Source organism: Bubalus kerabau, chromosome 9, assembly GCF_029407905.1.
Source record: "Bubalus kerabau isolate K-KA32 ecotype Philippines breed swamp buffalo chromosome 9, PCC_UOA_SB_1v2, whole genome shotgun sequence".
NCBI classification, from domain to species: domain Eukaryota; kingdom Metazoa; phylum Chordata; class Mammalia; order Artiodactyla; family Bovidae; genus Bubalus; species Bubalus kerabau.
In genome coordinates this window covers 96,745,767-96,772,428 of record NC_073632.1, presented here as the reverse complement: position 1 = coordinate 96,772,428, position 26,662 = coordinate 96,745,767, and the positions used below count along the sequence as shown (strand labels likewise).

General features: G+C 39.7%; 2 protein-coding genes across 7 annotated transcripts in view; one reads left to right on the top strand and one right to left on the bottom strand.

Annotated features, from left to right (window-relative positions):
* Positions 1-1,526: 1,526 nt before the first annotated feature.
* On the bottom strand, positions 1,527-26,649 carry ARMT1 (acidic residue methyltransferase 1). 5 transcript variants are annotated; one of them, XM_055535986.1, is made up of 6 exons: positions 26,511-26,649; positions 22,552-22,657; positions 21,852-22,096; positions 15,238-15,403; positions 14,424-14,463; positions 6,652-7,286 (listed from the first exon to the last, which is right to left on the bottom strand). In XM_055535986.1, exons 1-6 carry the CDS (start codon positions 26,549-26,551, stop codon positions 7,279-7,281), a joined length of 606 nt encoding a protein of 201 aa, XP_055391961.1. In that variant the 5' UTR covers positions 26,552-26,649; the 3' UTR covers positions 6,652-7,278. The 5 variants fall into 5 exon arrangements, with proteins under 5 accessions (XP_055391963.1, XP_055391961.1, XP_055391962.1 ...); XM_055535987.1 differs by having other exon boundaries at positions 6,652-7,283; XM_055535988.1 differs by lacking the exons at positions 14,424-14,463; positions 15,238-15,403 and adding an exon at positions 1,527-1,605 and having other exon boundaries at positions 7,167-7,286.
* The window catches only part of RMND1 (required for meiotic nuclear division 1 homolog), a 34,682-nt gene continuing 34,555 nt past the window's right edge, over positions 26,536-26,662 (top strand). The window contains exon 1 of one of the 2 annotated variants that reach the window (XM_055535984.1): positions 26,536-26,649. The gene's annotated coding sequence lies outside the window, so the exon portion shown is untranslated. The remainder of the gene's footprint in view (positions 26,650-26,662) is intronic. The other variant, XM_055535977.1, reaches the window with a different exon arrangement.

Genomic DNA, 26,662 nt, shown 5'->3' with positions numbered 1-26,662 from the left:
GAAGCTCAGGAGAAGACAGTGAACCCCAAATGTCATGCCCATTTGATGGCTTTATTTCTCATCTAAGTTAATAAATAGGTTTTCAAGGTTTTAGAGTTCAAGAGTCTAACCTCACCACCTACAAACCTATGGACACCAAGTACCTCCCAGAGACCTGGCCTTCTCTCAGGACCATCATTCATCCATAGGACCTGTCGGGTGCTGAACGCAACAGAACCCTGTTGTCACAGTTCTGTTTAGTCAGGATCACTCTGAGGCTTCCCTCATAGGTCAGTTGGTAAAGAATCTGCTGCAGTGCAGGAAACCCGAGTTCGATTCCTGGGTCGGGAAGATCCTCTGGAGAAGGAAATGGCAACCCACTCTAGTATTCTTGCCTGGAGAATTCCATGGACAGAGGAGCCTGGCGGGCTACAGTCTATGGGGTCTCAAGAGTTGGACATGACTGAGTGACTAAGGCTTACACACTCCAAGACAGCTATGAAAATATGAATGCAGTACTTTGGGAGTTTTTGCTCCCATGTGTTGAAGTTCTTGAAGCACCAATGTTAAATATTCCATCAAAAATTATGATAATTTACCAAACAAATGTTCCATGAAAAAAAAAAATTGACCTTCAAAAGCAAATGTGGCTTCTAAATTAAGCAAAACCCCAGCTTCTTCTGGATCTTTAAAATGTCTTTATTATTTTGGAAAATCTTATGGCTTTGGGTGGGGGAGTGTGGGATTTTCCTGACCCCATTTTAGACATGCTTTGGGTTTCTTTTAAAATGATGCCAACTTTCTTTCAAAAAGCAACAAATAATTCTTGCTAATAAAAAGTTTATAAAAGTGGAGTGGAAAGGCTGTTCCTTTTACGCTCTGGGCCTTCAGTATCGATTCTAACTTCCTGCTGAGGTTTTCTCAAAAGTATTCAAAAACATTTCAATGATTTTTCTGATTCAGACCAGGCTAGATTTTATTACCAATTCGATTTAGCCAACCTTATGCATACATATAAAGTTATCCTCATCTACTTTTCTCAACAACATCATAAAAATAAATGAGTCTAATTTTTGGAAAAAGATTATAATCTTCTGCTGATTCACAGATTTGACCTCAATTAAAATACCCTCTTTATAAGCTTGCATTGTGAGTCGTAAACTACCTTGGTCTATAAAACCCCCTCTAATAAAAGAGAAAGAGAAGGAAGCAAGTTACAGGAAGTTGAGTCTTTGCCTAACCATTTTTTAAAGAAATGAACTCCTCAGCCTTTTCAAAGACAGATGTCTCTTGAGGTGGTTCTGAAATACTGATTTATGAGTTTAAACTGCCTTTATTTCATTTGGTAAATTAGCCACAATTACTTAATACCTGCTCTTGATACAGAGTGGTGATCAGACTATTCAGTGAATTCGAAAGAATAAAAAGTATGTAGGTCTAATCTTGAGGACTTTCTGGTTAACAAGGAATGATGAGTTGCAGAAAAGAGAAAAACCATAAAACACAAACCACAGTTAGTCACCAAGCAATACTGCAAACATGGTATGTCCTCAACGCTGGAGTCATAAACATATTTGATGGTAGGTTGGGAAAGACTGCCCTAGGCAGGTGAGTCTTCCCAGAACTCTGAAAGGTAAAGTGAGAAAAAGTCAGAATTATCCCAATTCCTTAGCACATCAGGCTTCAGCCATTTTGTAACATACGTGTGAGCAGAACTCCCTGAGTCAGTCCTCACACATCTCAGTGTTCACACACAGTCACAAACACTCAGACATAAATTCAGGCTGATTTGTCCCAAGATGAAAACATAAACACAAGGCCCAGATTTATGTTTTCCAGTTTTTATATCGTGATCATGTATGTGTCCCGGACAGGCTAGCTGTCCACCAAACCTGGTTAGGTGTAACTTTGAATTTCTGGCCTTTGGTATGTGGGCAGAAGTAAAGTATATCACCCTCAGGTTTGGTCCATTAAAACCTCCTGTGTGATGCTGTATGCTCTCTCTTCCTCTGTCTTCTGGCTAAATCCTGAAATCTGAATGAGCTCCAAAACCACAAATTGAACGAGGTAGAACCTCCATCAGCCTGGATTCCTGAATGTCTGCAGAGAACAGATCACCCCATCACCTCCCTGCCACACATTCCAGCTAATTGGACTTCCCTTTTGTTAAGCTGTTGAGCTTTGGGTATTTACCTGTTATAGCCAGCATAACCTTACCTATAAAATGTCTAATATTTGAAAACAAAAACAGATATGTAATCCTGATGAATTTTGATGGGAAGATTAGAAATTTATGAAAGAAGATGTATTATGAATTTATTTTCATTTTTAAAAGTAAAAAATGAACCATTTGAATGGCAAATAAAACAAAAACTCTAAGTGTAGATATAGTTAGAGGAAAACACAAAATGATACAATTATTTGAGGGGGAGAATTTTTTTATCTGGGTCAGATCTGTAACACAACTAGCTGTGCCCACCCGCTGCCCCCTCCCCTGCCCCTCTCCCACCAATGCCCTGGGGCCAAAATAGTTTCTGTCTAAGCCTCTTTATTCACTAAATAAGTTTTGAGAGTAAGGTTTCCCACACAGTAATCCTGCTCCTCTTCTTTTTCCTGTGTCACACCTCACTCCAGTGAAATTTTACAAGGAAGCAAATACGTAAAACAGATCATCTTGGCTCTGCTCTTGTTCAGCTGGCAGTTGAAAACACGGCTCCATGCCCAAACTGCTCCTGGTACTCCTGGAAACACCTTAACAAAGCCCCAGGGGTTTTTAGAAGTACAGTTTGAAAGCCACAGCTTACATTAATTCAACTGCAAAGTATTAGGTACAGTCAGACCAAGTATCCTTAGTTTCCAGAATTTATATTGCCCTCATTGTTGGTCAGTTTACCTGTATTTTTAGAAATTATTTTCCAACCTATGTAAACTCTTAAGACAGTAAACACCATTTTCCTCCAAAATATTTCTTTACATTCATCTTTCTTCCATTTTTCTGTCATCAGCCGAGTTCAGGCCCACATTACATGACTCCTTTGCCTCAGTTTCTCCCTGCTCTCCCACATCCATCCACACACAGAGTGTATTCTCTGTCCATGGGTAAAGAAGAGTTTATCCTCTGTCCGTGGTTAAAGAAGGTCCAAGATCAGATCTGCCTGTTCAAATGGCTGTCCCTGACCACTCTGTATGAAATAGGCTCTTCTCCTTGATGTCAAAAATATATCACCTCCTGACATCAAACCACTCCTGGGCTTGCTTGTTTCCCCTCACTTGGATTGTAAACTCTGGGAGGATAAGGATTTTATTCTGTTCATGACTTCATCCCAACACCTAAAACAGTGCATAGCACATATTTATGGCTCAGCAAATGATTCTCAGAGTGAATAAAGGAAGCAATTCCCTCAGAGATTCGACTCAAAACCGTTCAACTCTGCTCAATATTATGTGCCAGCCTGGATGGGAGGAGGGTTTGAGGGAGGAGAGGTCCATGTATATGTATGGCTGAGTCTCTTTGCTGTTCACCCGAAACTACCACAATGTTGTTAATTGGCTGTACCTTAGAACAAAATGTTTTTGGTGTTAAAAAATATGGAAAGAAATAAAGTTTTGCTATAAGAAAAAAGACCCATTCAGATCCCAACATTATTAATGCACAGCTCCCTTTTGCTGCCTTATTTCCTGTCTCAGAATCTCCTGGATGACTCTCCAGGAATCACAATCTCCATGTTGACTCTCATAGCAACATGCATGAATCTCAAAGGCGTTATGTTGGGTGAAGAAGCCAACCTCGAAAGGTTTGTATTGTATGATCCCATCTATATGACATTCTCAAAAGGACAAAACTACAGGACAAAGAACAAGATCTGTGGTTCCAAGAGTTAGGAGTTGGAGTAAAGCTGAATATAGAGGAACAGCGCGAGGGAGTTTGGGGGAGATGGAATTGTTCTGTGTGTTGATTATGGTGGTGGTCATGGATCTATACATGTCCTGAAATTCTTAGACTTGTACTTCAAAGGAAAGAAAGTTGGCTATAATTTTTAAAATAAAATAAATAAATATGCAAAAAATATTGTTTAGTCCTTTGGACCCTAAGATCCAGAGAAACTGAGTTTTTGCTGTTCCTACATCTTGCTCTGACTTTCCTGTCCTCTCCCATCCTCTTGTGAAACCTCCATTATTTCTATCACCTCCTTTCTGTCTCTCCCTACCCAGACTCTCCACATTGAAAATTTCCTACCACAAAACTGGGTTTCCCTGATAGATCAGTTGGTAAAGAATCTGCCTGTAATGCAGGAGACCCCAGTTAGATTCCTGGGTTGGGAAGATCCCCTGGAGAAGGGATAGGCTACCCACTCCAGTATTCTTGGGTTTCCCTGGTGGCTCAACTGGTAAAGAATCCTCCTGCAATGTGGGAGATCTGGGTTCGATCCCTGGGTTGGGAAGATTCCCTGGAGAAGGGAACTGCTACCTACTCCAGTATTCTGGCCTGGAGAATTCCATGGATTGTATAGTCCATGGGGTCCCAAAGAGTTGGACACAACTGAACGACTTTCACTCACACTCACCACAAAACTGCCAGATTGATTTTTCTAACACATGCTTTTTCCCACTTCCCTCTTCAGAAACTCTCAATGGCTCCATATTGCCTATAGCAGTAGTTTCCAAGACTCTTTCTCCTTTTTGCCAATGAATCTTTGTTCAATTGGAAACTTTTTCAGGAGTCCTGTGTGTAGAACAGACCAATTTGGGGATTTCCTTGGTTCACCTAGCTGACAAAGGGTGGGGTTCTAGAACCCTACTCAAGTGCCTCCCAGGACCTCCCTGGTGGTCAAGTGACTAAGACTTCACGCTCCCAATGCAGGGAGCCTGGGTTCGATCCCTGGTCAGGGTCCTAAATCTCACATGCCACAAAGATCCAACATTCTGCGTGTGCCAACTAAGATCCAGCACAGCCAAATAAATAAATAAATAATAAATATTGTAAAATAAGCAAAATAAAATCACAAGTCAATGCATTTATAGCATATACAAAAGAGTGCCTCCCCATCGCTCCTTTCTTACACCCAAGCCCAAGTCCCAAAGTACCTCCCCAGAACCCCAAGGGCTCTCAGAAGCACAGGTTGAGAACTGTGATCAATAGAACAAAGTCTAACTTTTAGGGAGACACTTCTGATCTCTGAGAAACCTCACTATTGTCCTGAAGAATTTATGGGACCATACAAAGAACAGGAGACTTTAGAGCTTTTGGGTTCAAGCCCCAATCCAGACACTTACTAGCTGTGTTGAACCTTGTTGAACCTCTTTCACCCTTCGATCAAGTTAAGGTAATAATAACCTATTTCATAACGCTCTTATGTTGATGTGGCATAGTATGTGAATTCTTTGGTAAAGTACAAAGTGCTTTGTAAAATGTATGAGTAAATGTAATGTAATGAGCAAAATGTGGAGTATTATTATTATGAGAGGCAGTGTACGTGGTGGCAAAAAGTATGGATTTGGGCCTATCTACCTTGTTCAAATGCAGGTCCTGTTACTTGCTACCACTGGCAAATTTCTTATTCTCTCAGAATCTTATATCTTGTGTGTAAAATTAAACATTTTTAGCATCACTTCCAGACATGAAAATCTCCAGAGGAAGACAAGGGCTACTTCCTTCCTTAAGCCCCCTTTTAAGCACAATCATTGGAAAAGGGAGTGGTACCAATACAGCAAAGGTTCAAATAAGAAGATGGCTGTGCCAGGAAAAAGGAAGGAAAAATGACTTTTGTACTGTCTTTCAACAGTCTCAGCTTCAGTTTCTACTTCTGGAGTCCTGTTGCTCAGTCAGACTTCTAAATGTAGAAAAATATTCCTTCATTCCATAAAGAATTTCTGTCTATAGTGCCAGCAGTCTACATAAGGGAATTTTTCAATCAATTCTTTTAACTGAAAATAAATTGCATCCTTCAGTTCTTGCTCATCAACATATTTAATTATATTCTCATGATTTGTCTTAAATTCCAAAATGGTTAAGCTTGCAAAAGCACTTTGTCATATTCAGTAGGTAATTGACCTGCCTGATATGGAGGTGGGAGTTAACCATCTTACAGACAGGGATCAAAGGGAAGTTAGTCTTTCAATGGGTTATACAGAAATTAATAGAAAAAGAGTTTTCCATGAAGAAAAAAATGACATATATATTAACAAGTAGGAAGAAGGACTCTTGAAAGTACTTTGCACAGCAAGGAGATCAAATCAGTCAATCCTAAAGGAAATCAACTCTGTATTGTATTGTATGTATTGGATGTATATCTGTATGTATTGGAAGGACTGATGCTGAAGCTGAAACTCCCAATAATTTGGCCACCTGATGTCAAGAGCCCACTCCTTGGAAAAGACCCTGATGCTGGGAAAGACTGAAGGCAGAAGGAGAAGGGGCCAACAGAGAATGAGATGGTTGTATGGCATCATCAACTCAATGGACATGAGTTTGTGCAAACTCTGGGAAATAGTGAAGGACAGGGAAGTCTGTCATCCTGCAGTCCATGGGATCACAAAGAGTCAGATATGACTAAACAACAAAGAAAGAAAGAAGTAGAATTTTCCACAAAGGTAAAATGCCAGTGTTTGTGCAAGAGTAAATAGGATTATCCTGCTTTGGTGCACGGCAGAAAAAACAATTAGATCAGAAAATCATGGAGCTAAAAGGAAGTTTATTGCTTATATTTGAGAACATTAAGTAACAGAATAATTGAGTGCCAGCTAAAAACTACATAATTAATTAGTAACAGAACTGGGACTGAAATTCAGATTCCTTGTCCAAGTTACCTTCTCTGAACAAGAACCCAACTCAATAAGGAAAGGTATCTGATGTGTCTCCTCTCAGATCATCATTATTAGGGTTTCAGCAGTTTAAATAACACTCCATTTGGGAACTGATGAGAAAGGAAATAGAAATAAAGAATCAAGGCATAATCTTACAGGTTGATATAAAACTATGGTTTGCTTAATTTTAAACAACTTGTCCATAATGCTATCAAAGATGAGGCAAGAGTTGGAATAGTTTATCCGAACAGATTTGGGATTTCACCAAGACAGCAAAACAGTTTTTATATCATCCCTTTGGTTGAAAGAATAAGCCAGTTCATTCTCGATAAATCACTTCCATCTGGTCATAAGAATAATTTCCCTTCAAAAGAACTACCCACTGGTTTTCAGCTGGTTGGTGGCCTGAAACATGAGAGGCATCCTTTTCATCACTGGATTTGCTGATGTTCAGCTCTTTGCACCAAGAGAAGGCTTCCTTTCTCAATGTGGTGTTCAGCCTACTGTAAAATTCCATAAATTCATAAGCATCCAAATGATACAAAATATAATGATACAAGAAAACAATCCCCATTCCCACCCGCCCTTGTTTTAGATGATTATTTAAAAACATTATCTTTCACTGGATTTTTTCCTTTTCCTCCCGAGACTTCAACATATTAATAACTCACAATGTGGCTGATCATCCACACAATCTCCTGGCTCAAATTGTCATGGATGGTATATATTTACTCATTTTTAAAAAGAATTTAATTACATGGTTACAAATTACGGGAAAGGCATAGTAACCTGAAATAAAAGCCATACTTGATTTGTGGAGCCCAATAGATCGGAGCTTGAATTTTGTCTCTGCCATTGACTAGTTGAGTAGCCTTGTGCCCAGTTACTTGAAATCACTGAGACCTGGTGGTCCTATATAAATAATGGAATAAAAATCTTTGCCTCTGGGATTTTTATGAAGATATCATGCCACATTATGAGTAAAGCACTTAATCCTGTGCCTGGAACATAGTGCTCCATAAATGGTATCTTTTTTTTATTATGGGCTTCCCTGATGGCTCCAGAGAAGGCAATGGCACCCCACTCCAGTACTCTTGCCTGGAAAATCCCATGGATGGAGGAGACTGGTAGGCTGCAGTCCATGGGGTCGCTAAGAGTCGGACACAACTGAGCGACTTCATTTTCACTTTTCACTTTCATTGGAGAAGGAAATGGCAACCCACTCCAGTGTTCTTGCCTGGAGAATCCCAGGGAAGGGGGAGCCTGTTGGGCTGCTGTCTACGGGGTCGCACAGAGTCGGACACGACTGAAGTGACTTAGCAGCTGGTGGCTCAGATGGTAAAGCATCTGCCTGCAATGTGAGAGACCTGGATTCGATCCCTAGGTTGGAAAGATCCCCTGGAGAAGCAAATGGCAATCCACTCCACTATTCTTGTCTGGAAAATCCCATGGAAGGAGGAGCCTGGTAAGCTACAGTCCCTGGGGTCACAAAGGGTCAAACAAGACTGAGCAACTCACTTTCATTTTTCTGATTACAATGCATCTATAACATGCTTGCTATTCACTGATTGTCAGTCATTATTATAAAATTGGGAATACTTGTCAAAGAAATTTTGTTAAATTCTGCTTCTTGCTTCATATTTTAAACAGCTCTTTCTGATTTCTGATTTTTAAGATCTGTAAAACATTTTAAGGTGAGTTCTAAATAGGAAAACATTCCAAATACTTTTTCATTTTTTTTAATTAAAAAAAAACAAACAAACACACACACACACACACACACACAAAAGCCTTGTACTGATAGATTAAGGATGACTCATTCCATGTGCAAATGTGAAATCTTTTCTTTCTCATTAAGGACCCCTGGAAGAAATCAAGCTGGACAGTAGAAGAATTATATTAAGTGAAGTCTGAAATGGGAAGAAAAAACACAGTATGATGTATCTCCTCTTCACTTCAAAAACAAAATCATGAAAATAAACCCACTCATGTCTTTCACCAACTTTATGAAAAAGAAAGAAAGAAAACTGAGGTAAAAGTTAAAAAAAAAAAAAAAACGAGAGCATGTATTGTTAACTTTTTTGGGTCATGAACTTCTCCAAATAAAACATCTAAATTTTTGATGTAATAATAAAGCAATAATTCAAGCTAGTGGAAGCAACCATAATGTAATATGAAAAGACTTGTGATTTTTGCAGGTGACAAAAGCACAGATACTGCAAATATTGCTGAAATTTACAGCCAATAATCAATACTGAAGGAAATACTACTTTTCAATTAGAGATTAATAAAAAGAAAGATGAAATTTTTTTTCAACCAAACTTACAGGTCACCTGAATTCTATCCCTGAAACCCTTGAATCCCAGTTGCAGAATTTCTGCACTGGGGATATACGAAGCCCAATGTTTATCTTCTTAAATGTAAGATAGAATTGAAATATTAGCTCCTTTAAATTTTCTGAATTATGGTAAAAATTAACTTGCTGTTACAGTTAAGAAAACCAGTACAGTTTTGCTTCTTCAAGCAAAGTTTAAGTGAAATGAAAAGCAATTCTTTTTATTCTCTTACAAAGTTTTTTCTAGTGTGACTTTTCTATGTTGTTGCTGCTGCTGCTGCTCCTGCTGCTAAGTCGCTTCAGTCATGTCCGACTCTGTGAGACCCCATAGATGGCAGCCCACCAGGCTCCCCTGTCCCTGGGATTCTCCAGGCAAGAACAATGAAACACTATTTCTTTTCTCCACTTTTTCAGAATTTTATTTTCAAATTCACCTATGTTGATATACTTCTATGATTAACCACAGTAACATTTGGTTACAAACATTACATGTAACAAAATTTTAGCCAAGAAAGGAATGAGGATACAGTTTTGTTGTCATTGACCTTACTGTGTTTTACCAAATCCTTGTTCCAGGATAATGATTTTAAAGTTGAAACCACAAGAATGTGTGTAGTCAACAATGAAAATTATACTCTGCCAGTTTTTCTTCCTGAAATCTCTGTACTAAATAGTACAGAAGAAAAATCCAGCCACTTTCCAATGCTAATGGATCTCCCCCTTGTGCCTAAACTTTGTATTGAACTCAAGCAGGATTGAAAGTCATCAGCATATATTGTGAATTTTTTAACGAAAGGCAAAAAGTGACTTTGCTTCTCATATAAAGCAATTACTCATTGTTGAGAGTTTGGGCCTAAAAGCTAAATACAAGCCTAAGAGAAGCAATTATTTCAAAGGACTAGAATAATTGGGTGGCTTCAAGCAATTCTCAGTAACTGAAGACTTGCAAATCTTGGTACTGGTTGTCTGAAGATGTTCCTATCAGCTTCCTTAATGATAGCAAAGATTTTGGACAATCTATATAGCAAAATAAAATACAATCTAGCTATATCATGAAATGTTTGCAGTCATTAAAAATCACATTTTGAAGAATTAACAAATGGGAAACTGGGCACAATATAATATTGAAGGTATAAAGCAGTATTCAAAGATGCATACACTTGTGCAAAACTCCCAATTATATAACATGGATTTCTTTATTCATTTAACAAGTACTAACTGATTTCATTGATTAGACTTTCAAGTAGACCCATTTCATCCTTCAGATTTCAATTTAAATAGCATCACATCAGGGAGATAAGAAAATTACTTCAAAGGCTAGAATTTGTCACCTACCAGCCACTCACTGAACAGCTACCCCGTACTCAGTATTCTGTGTGAGGGGAAACACGGCGGACACAGTCAGTGGCTGCCCCTCAAAAATGTACAACTAATGGAAATCAACATTTTAGAAGTGTCTTCCATAAGAACAGATTTTCCTTTCTATATTTTAAAAGGTCTGAGAGTGGGGAAAATGTGACCCAGCAAAGAAGAGCAGGAAGGTAGAACAAGGTCAATGGTGGTCTCTGATGAGATGGCTGAGAGTACATGAGGCTCCTTGTAATTTAAAGATGAAGGGAAGAGGTCAGGGTTCATGGAATATTCAGGCGGCCTCTAGGGGGTGCCAGACTGTTGATAGCTTTCAGCATGACTCCCCAGGGAATCTGGCTTTGCGATTGAATGTAGTTCAAGTTGACCAGAAATAACTTCTCCTTTTCCAGTAAAATTGTGAGAATGTGACTTAGGTCATGGATTTAATAGGAGACCAAGGATTGTAAATCAAATATTTATGAGTCCCAGATCACTGTTGATCAATATGAGTCCCAGGTCATCCTGCTATCCAAAAGTCTTCCATTCCTCTACCAGGAAAAAATTATGACAAATGAGGGCTTCCCTGGTGGCTCAGAGAAAAAGAATCTGCCTGCAATGCAGAAGACTGAGGTTCACACTCTGGGTCAGGAAGATGCTCTAAAGAAGGACATGGCAACCCACTCCAGTATTCTTGCCTAGAGAATACCATGGACAGAGGAGCCTGGTGGGCTATAGGCTATGGGGCCACAAAGAATCGGACATAACTGAGTGACTGAACACAATATCAATTATTTAAAAACGGGGGAAAATTTTTTTTTGAACAGTACAAACCTGCTTTTTCTTAGAAATGTAAAAAATATGTCTAGGCATGGAGAAACACCAAAATCTTAACAGGAGTACTGGTGGTGGTGGAATAATGTCATCATTTTTCTCATTTTCCCCCCGCCTTACTCACTTTCTGTAATGTCAAGGTATCGTATCAAGTATCAAGGTATCATACTGTGAATGTCAGACACTGCATGGGCACTTTACCAAGGTAATAAAGCACGCATGTGTAGAAGTAGTCAGTCTCCTAGATGCCCCACACCCCAACTCAGTCCAGCAAAAATAGTCAAGAGAAGAGGGGAGAAAGTTTTGTGGAGTTAGAGGCTTGAGAACAAGACTCAGTGAGGGCTTGGGCAGAGAGAGTTATTAGGAAAATGAGCAGGAGAGGCAATTTTAATAAATCTAACTCTGAATTGTATTTTCAATTCACCCTAGGATTTTCTTAAAACCTAAGTAGAGTTTGAACTACATTGGTATTGCCTTTTGCAGTGGGAATTTCTTTTCTAGAAATAAAACTTTGAAGTTGAATAACGTGGATTCTGGCCATTAAAGAGTTCAATAGGATTACTGCATTTGTATCAAACACCAAAATGCCACCTCAAATCCGAGAGGTGGGTCATCCCAAGAAATCTTGTTCATTTGCTGTTTAATCAAAAAGTAACATAAATCCATGGAGTATATGTGTGCATGAGTGCTCCTCTGTACCTATGCCAAACACACAGATGCTCAGTTGTGTCTGACTCTGCGACCCCATGGACTAGGACCTGCCAGGCTTCTCTGTCCATGGAGTTTTCCAGGTAAGAATACTGGAATGGGTTGCCATTTCCTGCTCCAGGGGAATCTTCCCAGGCCAGGGATCAAACCTGTTTCCTGTCTCCTTCATTGGCAGATGGACTCTACCACTGGCCCGTGTGTGATATAACCACCATTTTCTACCTACCTATTTACCTACCCTTCTTCCACATTTTTATTGTAATATACCTATAAGATACTGGATCTGTCTTGTAATATACCTGTAAGATACTGGATCTATATCTTGCTGGAAAAGTGTTGCATGAAATTTACAGACTGCTTTATCCTGGAGTTACTTCATCCTTAACCAAGTATGTTACTGTTAAGCAGTGGAAGCAATTGAAGATGCTATTTCGGGAATGTTTTCCAAGACCACTGAGCTCTTCAGTGGAAAATTCACCCTCAGTTGACCTCAGAGCCTCAGCCTCCTCCTACATGCTCCTCTGTACCTATGCCAAACACACAGAGGCCAAACTTGCTGGGGCAGAAACAGGTGGGGGACAGGGAGAAGACTCTAGGCAGAGAGCCCTGTCTTTTAGGCTGGATGAAAATGGTCTGAAAGTAGACTGTGGTCATGGTGGCATAACTGTGAAAATACTAAATCTTAACAGGAACACTGGGGGTGGTGTACTAGGGGTACACTTTATAGAGTTCATCTTTAATCTTCCTTTCTTGCCCTTCCTCCACTGAAAGATAAAACTGATGAGATTTTTTATACAATTTACAATTCATTTTATTATTCTGGTGCAAGAAAACATGTCCAGATTTATTTTCAATTTCAGTTGCAAAACAAACTGACCTGAAATTTACAGTGATCGCCAATAAATGTGTAAGATTATAAAAAGTGAATTAACTCATTGGTAGTACAAAGTCTACACAGAAGAATCTTTCCTATCTAATGGATTTTTTTTAAGACTGCACAGCAATTCTGTTCATTTAAAACACATATGTGTTAAAATAATGTATTTCAGCTGATTATGGATATCACAAACAGAATGTAAAGATATTACATTTCCTCAAGTACTGTTTTATTCTGTTCAATTTTGAGTTTCCAACCTCCCTTTCCACAGATCAAAATATAAATGTGTGCAAATGATAAATATGGAAATGAAAATCCAGTAACAAAATTAAAAATTCTAATAACTTATGAGGTAAGTTTTACTTTCACGTATTCAGGTATCCATTAAGAAATGCCCCTCTTTACAAAGCATATTTAAGATGTATATTATATTATCACTGAGCCCTTAGAGCCCCAAATCAAGTAAAATTTCATGCCTCCTAGAATATTAAATACCATGCAGCATTGTATTTTTTAAAATGTTAACTTATAAAGCAGAATTGACTTCTATTTCTGCCTAATTAAGTTCATTAAAACCATCTGAAATGATACCTTTGACTTGAAATAAGTTACTGAAATTCCAACATCAGTGTTAAGTTATCTGTAACCAGTGCACCTAGCCCCAAAACAATGTAGTGGGGCTAAGCGTTCAAATGAGAAAGCATCGGAGAGTGTACAAATCACCACCGAGAAGCCAAGCTTCCCAGAGGTTTGTTGGGGCTGCCGAGTGTCGGTCAGATCTTTCTACACAACTGAAAGTTCCTACACCAAGTCAGAGTGGACCATCAAACTGAAACACTCCGTATTTCCCAGTGGTCAGCCAGTTGGGCTCAGAAGCTGTGAGCTGTTCACCTTGCCCGGGCTGCAGACCAACCTGAACCTCAGCCTTTAATGTTCTGATGCTGCACAGAGGTGCAGGGTGGAAGCCACTCAACGCCTCATGAAATGGAACGGTAAACTCCCATCTTCTGTCACCCATCAGCTTCCTATAATTCAAGTCACCCTTGAAGAAAATTAAATGAGCCTTTTGTAGTGCAGCATGTAAATCAGGAGCGACCTGAGACATTGCACTGAATTCATGAGGCAGAGTCCAAAATATATGATCGAGGTAAACCCATCTGCCCGTTTTAATATGGTCTTCCCAGTCAACCCCACATTGGGACACCCACTTATTATTAGAATGCTTTAGTTGTTTGATTATCCAATTAAAATCGTGTAGAGTAGTATCAGAAACAAACCATGGAATCGTTTTCCCATAAAAATGGATTTTAGTTGCCAGTTTAGAGGACAACAAGAAGTCAGCTAATACTAAGTCTGTAATAAGTTCAAACCCAGAATTATCCAGAACAATATCCACTCGAGTAACAGATTCTTTTTCTCTTGTTTTCTTGCAATTGCTTAGCAATGACCAAAGACGATCCATGTCGTTCACTAAAATGAAAGGTTTTAGGTCTTCCAATGAATTCATTATATTGGTCTTCTGAGAAATATGTTCCCCACCTGATAGAGACAGATCACACTTATTTCCCCACAGTGAAATCTGAAAAAGAAAAAGCACAATACATGTACCCTTCTTTTGAATAACCAATAAAAAAAACTCTATTACGTAGGACATAATGGGAGGAGGGGTGGCTAAAAATGTTCATAAAATTCATTTCTACAAAACTCAATATAAAATGTCCATCCAATCTACATTTTCTCTAATAATGCTGAATAAAAAAGCTGTGGCCTCTACTTTCAAAGCATATCCAGAATCTGGTGACCTGTACCACCTCTGATGCTATCAGCTTGGTCCAGACCTGAGTCGTTTCAGTAACAAAACTACCTATTTCTACCCTTGTGCCTTCAGTCTATTCGCAGAAGTAATTCTTGACCTAAGTCATGTTGTGTTACTCCTCTGATTAAAACCTTCTAACAGCTTCTCATTTCAGCATGAGTAAAAACCAAAGTCCTTGCCTTTGCTTCAATGCACCCTGGCTTCTATGGGGGGGTCCCTGCAGCCCCTCTCCTCTCTGCTCCTCATTTCCTGAAGCCTCTTCCCCCACAGTGTCTCCCTGCTGTTAAATGTATACCAGTTTACTTTTCAACTGTTTAAATAAACAGACAGACTCAGGAGAGTTACGTTTTTCTTAGGTCAATATTATTTGATCTCTCATTAGACAACATGAATATGTAGCCACGGAACATACATCACCACTGGTCAAAGTCAACTTGAGAGTAAAAGTTGCTAAGAAATTAGAAATCTACACATAAATGATCAAAATTTGTCATTAGAATAATTAAATATTAGAATAATAAAAATTATTATATTTACCTGAAGAACTTTAAAAAATTCATTTTTCAGTTGATTTTCATCTAGGTCTTCAATAGTTTTCCTCAACTCTTGCAGATGAGTACATAAGGCAATGACAGATTCCTGAGATTCGAAGAAATTTTGGTCTTTCAATTCTTTAAATATATCAAAGTCATTGATTGGTGGACTAAAACAGGAAAAAAATAATAAGTGAAACATTTCTATAACTCTGTATCTTTTTTAAACATTTGAGTAATTGCAGTTTTTTAAAGGAAAGAGAATAGTAGCAACCCATCCAAAAAATTAGTGGTGATTTTTATTAGGTATAACACAGACAAGTTACACAAAAATAATCAATTTACATTAACGAAATAAAATTAAATAAATTATGCAAAAATAAATACCCAAACTCATTTTAATTAGTTGTCAAATATACTGGAAGTATTAAATAATTATAGGGACTGTATCCATAATTATTTATCCAGTGGGTTTTTAGGAAAAAGGGGAAAGAGAAACAGAATTTCATGACAGTTGCTTTAGTTTAACAAACATTTTTACGGGTGCTCAGTGTGGCTCAGGCTCCAAATAACAAACATATGGATATAAACAGAAAAGTTGAATATAATACAGTAATTGTGAAGGAGTCAAACACAGAACATTACAGGAACCCAATGACTACTTGCTATAAAGCAGACAGCACTAATGTAAATCTTATTGTAATGACAACTTTTGATCATTTATGTGTAGATTTCTAATTTCTTAGCAACTTTTACTCCCAAGTTGACTTTGACCAATGGTGATGTATGTTCCACGTCTACATATTCATGTTGTCTAATGAGAGATCAAATAATATTGACATAAGAAACACGTAACTCAGAAGGTATACATACTAGCATAACAGACTTTACAGAATCTGATCTTCAAAATTAGCTACTTTTTCCAGGGGTCTTCTACCTTAGGATAAAAAGGCAATATGGCAGATGCAATGGGATTCATTAAAATTAAAATCAAAATCAAAAACACACCAGAATTTACACACCCCAGTGATGGCTGCCTCCCTCCAGATAGTGAGTCAGCCTGGAAAGCTACACCCTTAGTCCAAGAATGCTGCCATTGCTCGAAGCACTTTTGGAATTCCTCTTTGGGGATTTTCCTCAGAACCTGTTATTAAATGTCCTGTCGAAAACGACGAGTATTTTCATGCTTTGGAGTTAACTTGTTTTTGGAAACAGCCAAAAGTCACTCACAGCAATTTCAGTAGAATGAAGCATGTAGATCAAATGGAATAAAACATTTTTGGTCAGAAATGAGGAGTGACTAAATAATAATGAGACTAATCTCGTTTTGAGGTTTGTCAACTGGCTCTGAAAGAAGTTCAAAGAATTAAAAGACTTTTTTAGCAATGGCAGCATTGCTGAAATGAATCAGTCTCTCAAGGTGAGGTAAAGGGATCAATGTATTTGGATGCATGGGTTCCACTGTGGTGGTCAGCAAACTGCAGCTTGCAGGCCCTCTCTGGCCCACTACCTGTCCTGTATGATCTGCAAGCTCAGAATGGCTTTTTTGAAGAGTTGAAAAAAAATGGAAAAAGATTTTGTGATACACGAAATTCCAAGTTCAGGGTCCATAACTCTGCTGTTCCTTCAGAACACAACCACATTCACTTACATACTGCCTACGGCTGCTCTGGCACGGCTGAAGCTGAGGCGTCTGAGAGCCTAGAATACTGACCGACTGGCCCTTTCCAGGAAAACCTGCAGACCCTCGTTTGGCCTCGTGGCACTGATTGTGGGATTTCTGCTCCCCAGCCAGGAACTGAACCTGGACCCCTGCATTGGAAGTGCAGAGGCTTAACCAGTGGACTGCCGGGGAAACCCCTTGAGACTTGCTCCTTACACTTTAAGAGAGCAAACTCACATAGCTATAAATGATTTCAGAGAACTTAAAATGTTTGCCACTTTAGAATCTACTAGAGCTGTATGCATTGGCAACCCACTCCAGTGTTCTTGCCCGGAGAATCCCAGGGACAGGGGAGCCTGGTGGCTTCCGTCTATGGGGTCGCACAAAGTCGGACACGACTGAAGCGACTTAGCAGCAGCAGCAGCAGCAGCAGAGCTGTATGTGTGTACACACTTGACCCAGGGGTTCACTCCTAAGTATATACCCAACAGAAATACACACAGATGTTCACCAAGAATATGTGTTTGAATGTTTGGGATCCAAAGGCAGCGTGTGGGGGCCTAAATCTGCCTTTTGATCTGACCACTAGGGACACAGCATATTCCAGTAAAGACTGCTGAATACTTAAGAAATATGTACTATTCAGCATGTATATCACACTTTAATAAAAGCTTAAAAATGTCTGCCATTTTCTTCGTATTTTCATTTTTCAGTATCTGAAGCATACTTAAATTTTACATATAGCTAAAACTTTGAATCTTAATTTAATTTGCAGACTATTCAACCACTTAACTCTAAAAAACCCAAACTATACATCTTGACAAAGAAAATTCAAAATATGTTTCAGTGTAAGGGGCAAAGTCATCAGAAACATATCTTAAACCTAACGTGTACTTTCTGTGCATGTGTGCTAAGTTCCTTCAGTGGTGCCTGACTTTTTTTGATCCTATGGATTATAGTCCACCAGGCTCCTCTGTCCATGGAATTCTCCAGGCAAGAATCCTGGAATGGGTTGCCATTTCCTCCTCCAGGGGATCCTCCCGACTCAGGGATCGAACCTCCATCTCTTACATCCCCTTCATAGGCAGGTGGGTTCTTTACCACTAGTGCCACCTGGGAAGCCCCTATGTGTGCTTTGGGATCCTGTAAAAGCTAGAAAGATACCCTGGTGTCTCAGAGGTTAAAGCGTCTGCCTGGAATGCGGGAGACCTGGGTTTGATCCCTGGGTCGGGAAGATCCCCTGGAGAAGGAAATGGCAACCCACTCCAGTACTCTTGCCTGGAGAATCCCATGGAGGGAAGAGCCTGGTAGGCTACAGTCCATGGGGTCGCAAAGAGTTGGACACGACTGAGCGACTTTCCTTTCCTTTGGTTACTCGGGATGGGTCACTGACCCAGGATAGGAATTCTTCATATAAGAAACCTAACAAGTTGGACACTTAAAAACTACTTCAAGGGCAGGGATAAATTAGGAGTATTTGTATGCAGGTCAAGAAGCAACAGTTAAAACTGGACATGGAACAACAGACTGGTTCCAAATAGGAAAAGGAGTATGTCAAGGCTGTATATTGTCACCCTGCTTATTTAACATATATGCAGAGTACTTCATGAGAAACGCTGGGCTAGAAGAAGCACAAGCTGGAATCAAGATTGCCGGGAGAAATATCAATCACCTCAGATATGCAGATGACACCACCCTTATGGCAGAAAGTGAAGAGGAACTCAAAAGCCTCTTGATGAAAGTGAAAGTGGAGAGTGAAAAAGTTGGCTTAAAGCTCAACATTCAGAAAATGAAGATCATGGCATCCGGTCCCATCACTTCATGGGAAATAGATGGGCAAACAGTGGAAACAGTGTCAGACTTTATTTTTTTGGGCTCCAAAATCACTACAGATGGTGACTGCAGCCATGAAATTAAAAGACGCTTACTCCTTGGAAGGAAAGTTATGACCAACCTAGATAGCATATTCAAAAGCAGAGACATTACTTTGCCAACAAAGGTTCGTCTAGTCAAGGCTATGGTTTTTCCAGTGGTCATGCATGGATGTGAGAGTTGGACTGTGAAGAAGGCTGAGCGCTGAAGAATTGATGCTTTTGAACTGTGATGTTGGAGAAGACTCCTGAGAGTCCCTTGGACTGCAAGGAGATCCAACCAGTCCATTCTGAAGGAGATGAGCCCTGGGATTTCTTTGGAAGGAATGATGCTAAAGCTGAAACTCCAGTACTTTGGCCACCTCATGCGAAGAGTTGACTCATTAGAAAAGACTGTGATGCTAGGAGGGATTGGGGGCAGGAGGAGAAGGGGACGACAGAGGATGAGATGGCTGGATGGCATCACTGACTCGATGGACGTGGGTCTGGGTGAACTCCGGGAGTTGGTGATGGACAGGGAGGCCTGGCGTGCTGCGATTCATGGGGTCGCAAAGAGTTGGACACGACTGAGCGACTGAACTGAACTGAACTGACTGATATGATGATGATGCCAGCTTTTGTCTCTCTAGATAAGAACTTTGTCCTGATTTTCACACTGACCTAGGCAGCTGAGTGGTGTGAAGGGGATACATACAGGATTTGAGCAAAATAGACTTGGATTCAAATACAGGCTCTCCTGAGTGACTTGAGCTACTTGATTAAACTTGAGTCAGACACGACTGAGCGACTGAACTGAACTGATGGGATTAACAGATACTTCTACTATACATAAAATAGATAAGCAACAAGGATTTACAGTATAGCACAGGGAACTATAGTCAATATCTTATAATAACCTATAATGGAAAATAATCTAATATATGTATATACATATACACACACACATACACACATACACAGAAATATCTGAATCACTTTGCTGTATATCTGAAACTAACACAATATTATAAACCACTGTACTTCGATTAAAAAAACAACTACTTCAGTGCTAGTTCCGCTGTAGGACAGCCCTTCTTTGTACTACCTGTAACCTGAGTATCAGACAAATACCTAGATCTTCAAATATTTGCCTAAGAAATCCCCTTAGGAGAGTTCCACACCCCTGACTCACTAATATTCTCCTTTCTGAACTTCAAGCTAAATGTTGCCTTTTATCTATCCCTTTTATCAAGCTATTCCTGGACCAATGGTTAGCAGTACAGGCTGGGCAGAATCTCTCTGGAGCATGGAAAGAAAAATCTATGTACAGGCCCCACCACGGACAAATAACACCATTAGGATTTAATATAACAATTTCAAAATCTGCATATTTAAAAACAAACCAAAAAACTTTTGCCCAACTGGGTGACAAACAGCTAGGTTTGTAAGCTTCTGGCCTAGATTTTTCACTCTGAATTGGATCCACCTCCAAAAACAGAAACAGCATTCCTTTTACTTCTCTAACGTTTGAACTCCTCCAAGCCTATTCAGGGTGCCACTCAGTGTTTCAACACTTCAGCAGCTTTGTCTGATACATGCATATTTTCCAGAGTTATGAAACCATCACCCGGAACATCAGACTAACCCTAGTCCTGAAAAGATATCCAAATGCACTACTTGTTTGAGGAGGGGGCTTATCTGATTTGCACAGACCAGGCTCCAATACTGGTTCTACCAGTTACTCACCACGCAGCCTCGGAAAAGATACTAATCTCTCTGAGCCTCAGTTTCCTCCACTGTAAAATGGAAACCATAACACCTATGTCACTGGGTTGCAAAATAATGAGAACTGAGCTGGTATTCAGTACATGACAGAGTCTAGTGCTTGCTAGTCTTTTGCTTGGGTCTGTGTGCCAGGTAATATGCTGTATTTTTAGTGAGTGTATTCTGCTTTTAAAGCACAAGACCTAAAACACACTTATTCAGCAAATACTAAAATAAGTGTGACCTTATAATAATTTATAAAGATTAAAACAGAAAAAAAAATAGACTCAAGTTTACGCATGTTTCCCTAAGTAATCTTTTTATTTTACTTTCAGTGCTGGTTTAAGTGTCTTCAAGTATCCTATGCTATGTTGAGGAATGGATACCAAAGGATTCCTCTTACCCAGCAAATCTGTATTTCTGTAACCTGTGAGCTAAAAGTATGATCCACATTACATTTTCTTCTGCTCCGTAAAGCAGTTCTCTATCATAATTTTCCTAGGGAAAAATTAATTAGTGTAAATAACTATAAAAAGTTATTCTGGAACATGTGTTTAACTTTTTGAGTCCTTTACTAATCTAGCCATTAAAAACAAGAGTGGAAAATTAAGATAGTGCATCAGAACAATGCAGTTCTGTTGACTGTTCTGTTGATTTCTTTTAGCAAATTAATTCTGACATATTATCTATTTTTAAAAACTAAACATATGCTTACTTTGTCCGTCTTGATTTTTTACATAAATAATTATTTCAAATTAACATTTTTTTGCTTATTAAGAACAATTTGTTGTATTCTTCAAATTAAATTTGAAGAATAATTTTTTATTTTTATATAGCTTTTAACTAATTAAAAGTTCTTATAAGAACTTTTTTATAATTAAATTTAATTATAAAAATTAAAAATTATAATTTATAAATTATTAATTATAAAAAATTAAACTTTTTATAATTAGTTCCTACTTCAGATATTCAATCTTAGGTCTATTCTAAGCAAGTGGATAATAACTGCCAATAATCAATTACAACAATAACATTTGCAGAAATATCTAACAGCACCATTAATATCTGCTGAACTGAATTCAGGCTTCATTTGGCTTTTATTTTAAAAATTACCATTTTAGTCACAGCCCTGGTCGACACCATGGCTGCAGCCTCGTGATATCCTCAACAGAGAACCCAGCTGAGCCATGCCCAGACTCCTGACCTATGAAAACTCTGAAATAAAAATATGTCTTGTTTTAAAAAATAAATAAATAAATAAAAAAAATAAAAATTACCATTTTATAATTTTAAACAAAGCATAAATTATCTACATTTGTTATTTGATGGTTACAAACTTACCTTTGGATAATTGCTTCATGAATTCTACGATACATGTAGCATTCTACAAATAGCCACGGTGAGAGAAACCACCTTGGTTTCCCATCACTTTCACTTAAAAGACTCTGTTGATATTCTAGGTACTGATTCCATATGTCAGTATCAACAAACTTTTCAACCAAAGGAACAATCGGTTTATCTGTTTGCAATTCGTTCCGTAATTTTGAAAGAAGAGAAATTGCTTTCTTTTCAGCTTCCAGGCCTTTCTGTAAAAATATGGGCGGGGGGCAGTTTATATATATATATAATATATACACACACGTGTACGAGTAGTCTACACTAAAATCAGTTTATATGAAATTATCTTATCTATAACTATAAATATATATATATGTACACACATATATGCATAATTCCTCTAGGGTAACAAATTTTTATGGATCTAAATTTAAGAAGGAAAAAATAAAACATTTCAAAACTACAATTTATGTCTTTCACAAATGAATAAACATTTAAATTTAGAATTCTTAAGTTGAAAAATCAAAGAACACAAACAGATCTCATTTCGACATTATCTTGCCTTACCTAGTCTGCCTTTTTTTTGAAGTTTCATGTTATGAACTTATCTCCAGGTGAAATGACCATTACCACATACGGAAAACTGCTTATTGTGTTTGTTAGACTTAAACACAAAAGAATTACGTAAAAACACAATTCTTACCTCTCCATGTTTCTCGAAAAATTCACTTTTATGTCGATGCAATGTATCAATAGCTTTGGTTAAGATCTGGGGTGATCTGTCTTTAACTGAAAGATATGCAAATGATCTAGAAAAGAGTCACACACACAGCAGATTATTCAGTAGCATTCACACTAGAAGACTGTCATCTTTCAGTTTTTGGAACACCTCATCTAAATTTAAATTCTTTTGCAAACAACTCCTGTAAAGTAAACCAGCATTGCCCAACTCCTGGAGCAACTCAAGAAAATCGGAAAACCTCTCTGAGAGTGTTAGTTGCTCAGATGTGTCTGATTCTTTGCAACCCCATGGACTGTAGGCTCTGTCCATGAGATTCTCCAGACAAGAATACTGGAGTGGTTAAGCCATTCCCTTCTCCAGGGGATCTTACCCACCCAGGGATCAAACCTGGGTCTCCCACATTGCAGCCAGATTCTTTACCATCTGAGCCACTAGGGAAGCCTGGAAAACCTCTCTGGTGTATCATAAAAACTAAGCATGGTTTGTGCCTCAAATCTCAGACTATTCCCTAGAGTGTTTAATCATTCTTATCCTTCTTATTGTATTCCTTTTCTTCTCCTTAACCAGAAACTAGTCTAACAAAGTGGTAAGACAGAAACAGAATTATCCTAAAAGTCAAATAGGCTTTCCTCCTAGGTTTATTATTTACTAAATGACCTTTCCTACCTAGAAAGGTGAGGCAATGGATGTGAAACTGCCTGAACCACTTTGCAGTGCAGAAGTATGCAGGGCAAGACATTTACACCCCTGCTTCTCCTTGTCTATATTCCCAGCCAACATTAATTCTTTTCAAAGGTTTTTCTTGCTGCCTTCTTTGCTTCCCCAGTAACTCCTTCCATCCTCTCTGACCCTAAGCAAAATTAAGGCAAGTTACCATCTTGCTTTCCCAACCAGAAAATGAGAGATTTTTTTAGAAGTGTCAGAGAATGAAGAAAGCTGGAGATGAGGAAAAATCTGAGTATACCTGAATCAAAAATTAAAGATATTCTTGATTTTAGCCATACAAAAATCAAGATTTACAGATTATCATTGTATGTATTATTAGTTTAAGGAAATACATGGTCCGGAGAGAAAAAAAATTTAGCACTGTGAAGTTTTTAAATAGAAAGCACAAAACAACTTATCAGTTCATTTATGTCTTCAGATCACCAGAGACAACGTAAAAACAAAGACAGTTGCAATACTTCTGCCCAACTCTCCTATGCTAACTTAAATCTGGGATCATCACACTTGTAAAATCTCAAATATCTTATTCCAATTTTCAAAAATAGGATTATATGTCCTGAGTATTTCTTCAAGAGCCTTCCTCAAATGTGAACCATAAAGCTTAAAGGAAAAAAATTGCAAAAATGTTTTCTGATTCTGTGGGTTTTACAGTGAACGGGTTTTAATATCCATGAAATGAAATGAAGTCGCTTCAGTCGTGTCCTACTCTCTGCGACCCCATGGACTGTAGCCTGCCAGGCTCTTCTGCCCATGGGATTTTCCAGGCAAGAATACTGGAGCTGGTTGCCATTTCCTTCTCCATTGGATCTTCCACACCCAGGGATTGAACCTAGGTCTCTCACATTGCAGGCAGACTCTTTACCGTCTGAGCCACCAGGGAATAGTAACTGCTCTGATCAGAATTTAACTTTTAACAATTACTACTGCTGCTGCTGGTCCTAAGTCACTTCAGTCGTGTCCGACTCTGTGCAACCCCATAGAGGGCAGCCCACCAGGGGCCCCCTTCCCTGGGATTCTCCAGGCAAGAATACTGGAGTGGGTTGCCATTTTCTTCTCCAATGTATGAAAGTGAAAAGTGAAAGTGAAGTTGCTCAGTAGTGTCAGACTCTTAGCGACCCCATGGACTGCAGCCTACCAGGCTCCTCTGTCCATGGGATTTTCCAGGCAAGAGTACTGGAGTGGGTTGCCATTGCCTTCTCCGAACAATTACTACTAAGTCCTTGGAAAAACTGAAAGAACACTAAATCAATTGACATTTGAATTTTCCAAAGCAGCAGATACAAAAAGTGACAGTTCTTTGAGATTTTACTTAGTTAAGTGTTAAGTAACTCAGTCGTGTCTGACTCTTCGACCCCATAAACTAGGCTCCTCTGTCCATGGACTTCTTCAGGCAAGAATACTAGAGTGGGTGCCATTCCCTTCTCCACGCTGCTGCTGCTGCTAAGTCGATTCAGTCCTGTCCGACTCTGTGCGACCCCATAGACGGCAGCCCACCAGGCTCCCCTGTCCCTGGGATTCTCCAGGCAAGAATACTAGAGTGGGTGCCATTCCCTTCTCCACGCTGCTGCTGCTGCTAAGTCGATTCAGTCCTGTCCGACTCTGTGCGACCCCATAGACGGCAGCCCACCAGGCTCCCCTGTCCCTGGGATTCTCCAGGCAAGAACACTGGAGTGGGTTGCCATTTCTTTCTCCAATGTATGAAAGTGAAAAGTGAAAGTGAAGTTGCTCAGTCGTGTCAGACTCTTAGCGACCCCATGGACTGCAGCCCACCAGGCTCCTCCATCCATGGGATTTTCCAGGCAAGAGTACTGGAGTGGGGTGCCATCGCCTTCTCCGCCCTTCTCCATGGGATCTTCCCAATTCAAACCCAGATCCCCTGCATTGCAGGCGGATTCTTCACCATCTGAGCCACCAGGGAAACAACTAGAAAGTATTGCTATTTTTCTAGCTACTGCATTTCCTCATAGGTTTATATCTCCAAGAGTAACGTCTCAGGTCCAGGGACTTGGATGAAGGCAGATATACCTAGGACTCAAAATTTAACGATGCAGACACTCCCTATATTTGCCTGAAGGTGAGTACAATCTTAAATTCAGGGCCTAAGGTGCTTCTCTAACCTCAATCCATTGCTGGTACGGTCAATTTTTTCCAAGTGTTCTTGAGTTTTGCAATATTTTGCAGTAAGGACACAACTCAAATGTAAATTGGGCCTTCCAATTTGTATTAACAGGTATATCTGTATGCAATCTTTGACTTTTAAAAAAGCAAGACGGTACAGTCGTATCCGACTCTTTGCGACCCCATGGATGGTAACCTACCAAGCTCCGCGGTCCGTGGGATTTTCCAGGCAAGAATACTGGAGTGGGCTGCCATTTCCTTCTCCAGGGTATCTTCCCAACCCAGGGATCGAACCCGGGTCTCCTGCATTGCAGACAGACGCTTTACCGTCTGGGCCACTAGTTAACAGATACATTTGTATGCAATCTATGACTTTTAAAAAAGCAAGACGGTACAGGTACAATGGGATTACAAATTATAATGGGATTACAAATTAATCCGATTAGCGAAAGGAAGAAACATACTTCTCTATAGATCTCAGATCCCTAACTTTTGCAGAGAGCTTTAAGCATCCCCCTCAAAAGGTAGGTTTATTAAATATGGTTAGAGGCACGCGCTGCAACACTTCTGAAAGGGGGCATAACACGCTCAAGACAGTCATGCGTGAGTTAAAAAACAATAATAATAAACAGTATCGAACCACTTTAAAGACGCATTAACTGTTCGATACAAATTAATGCAAGGCAACCAACATCCCCGAACCGTCACTTGTAGAGAGAGGTAGGGGTAAACCGAGATTTCCAGTCGGGATTCGCAGTCCGTTCCCGTGTAGGCAGGCAAGAAGCCACGAATCACACCGCAAGAAGGAAGCTGCAAAGACAGTCCGAGCCTGGAGCCCGGCGAGCGGCCGCCTAGCCCTCGCCTCCCCGTGAGCCGTTATAAACCGAGCCGTGGCCCCAAGGGAAGCGGAACCCGGCGGCGGACTGGAACTCGCTGGCGGCGGAGGAGCAGGCGCTTCCAGCCCGCCTCCGCTTCCCTCCCCCAGTACCCACAGGTTCCCCACGAGGCTCAGCTTTCCGCTGCAGCGGGGAGAAGGAAAAGGAGCCGAGAGAGTGGCCGAGGAAAGCGACACAAACCCTACGTCCCGCGCAGACAGAGACGCCGGAGGCCCCGCCATCGCCGGATTCCGCGCTCCTGACTCCGACGCTCGGGTCTCACCCGCCGCAGGAGAGGAGGCGGTGCTCGCGCGAGGGAGGAGCCGAGAAAGCGAGGGAGGTGGGTTAAAAAA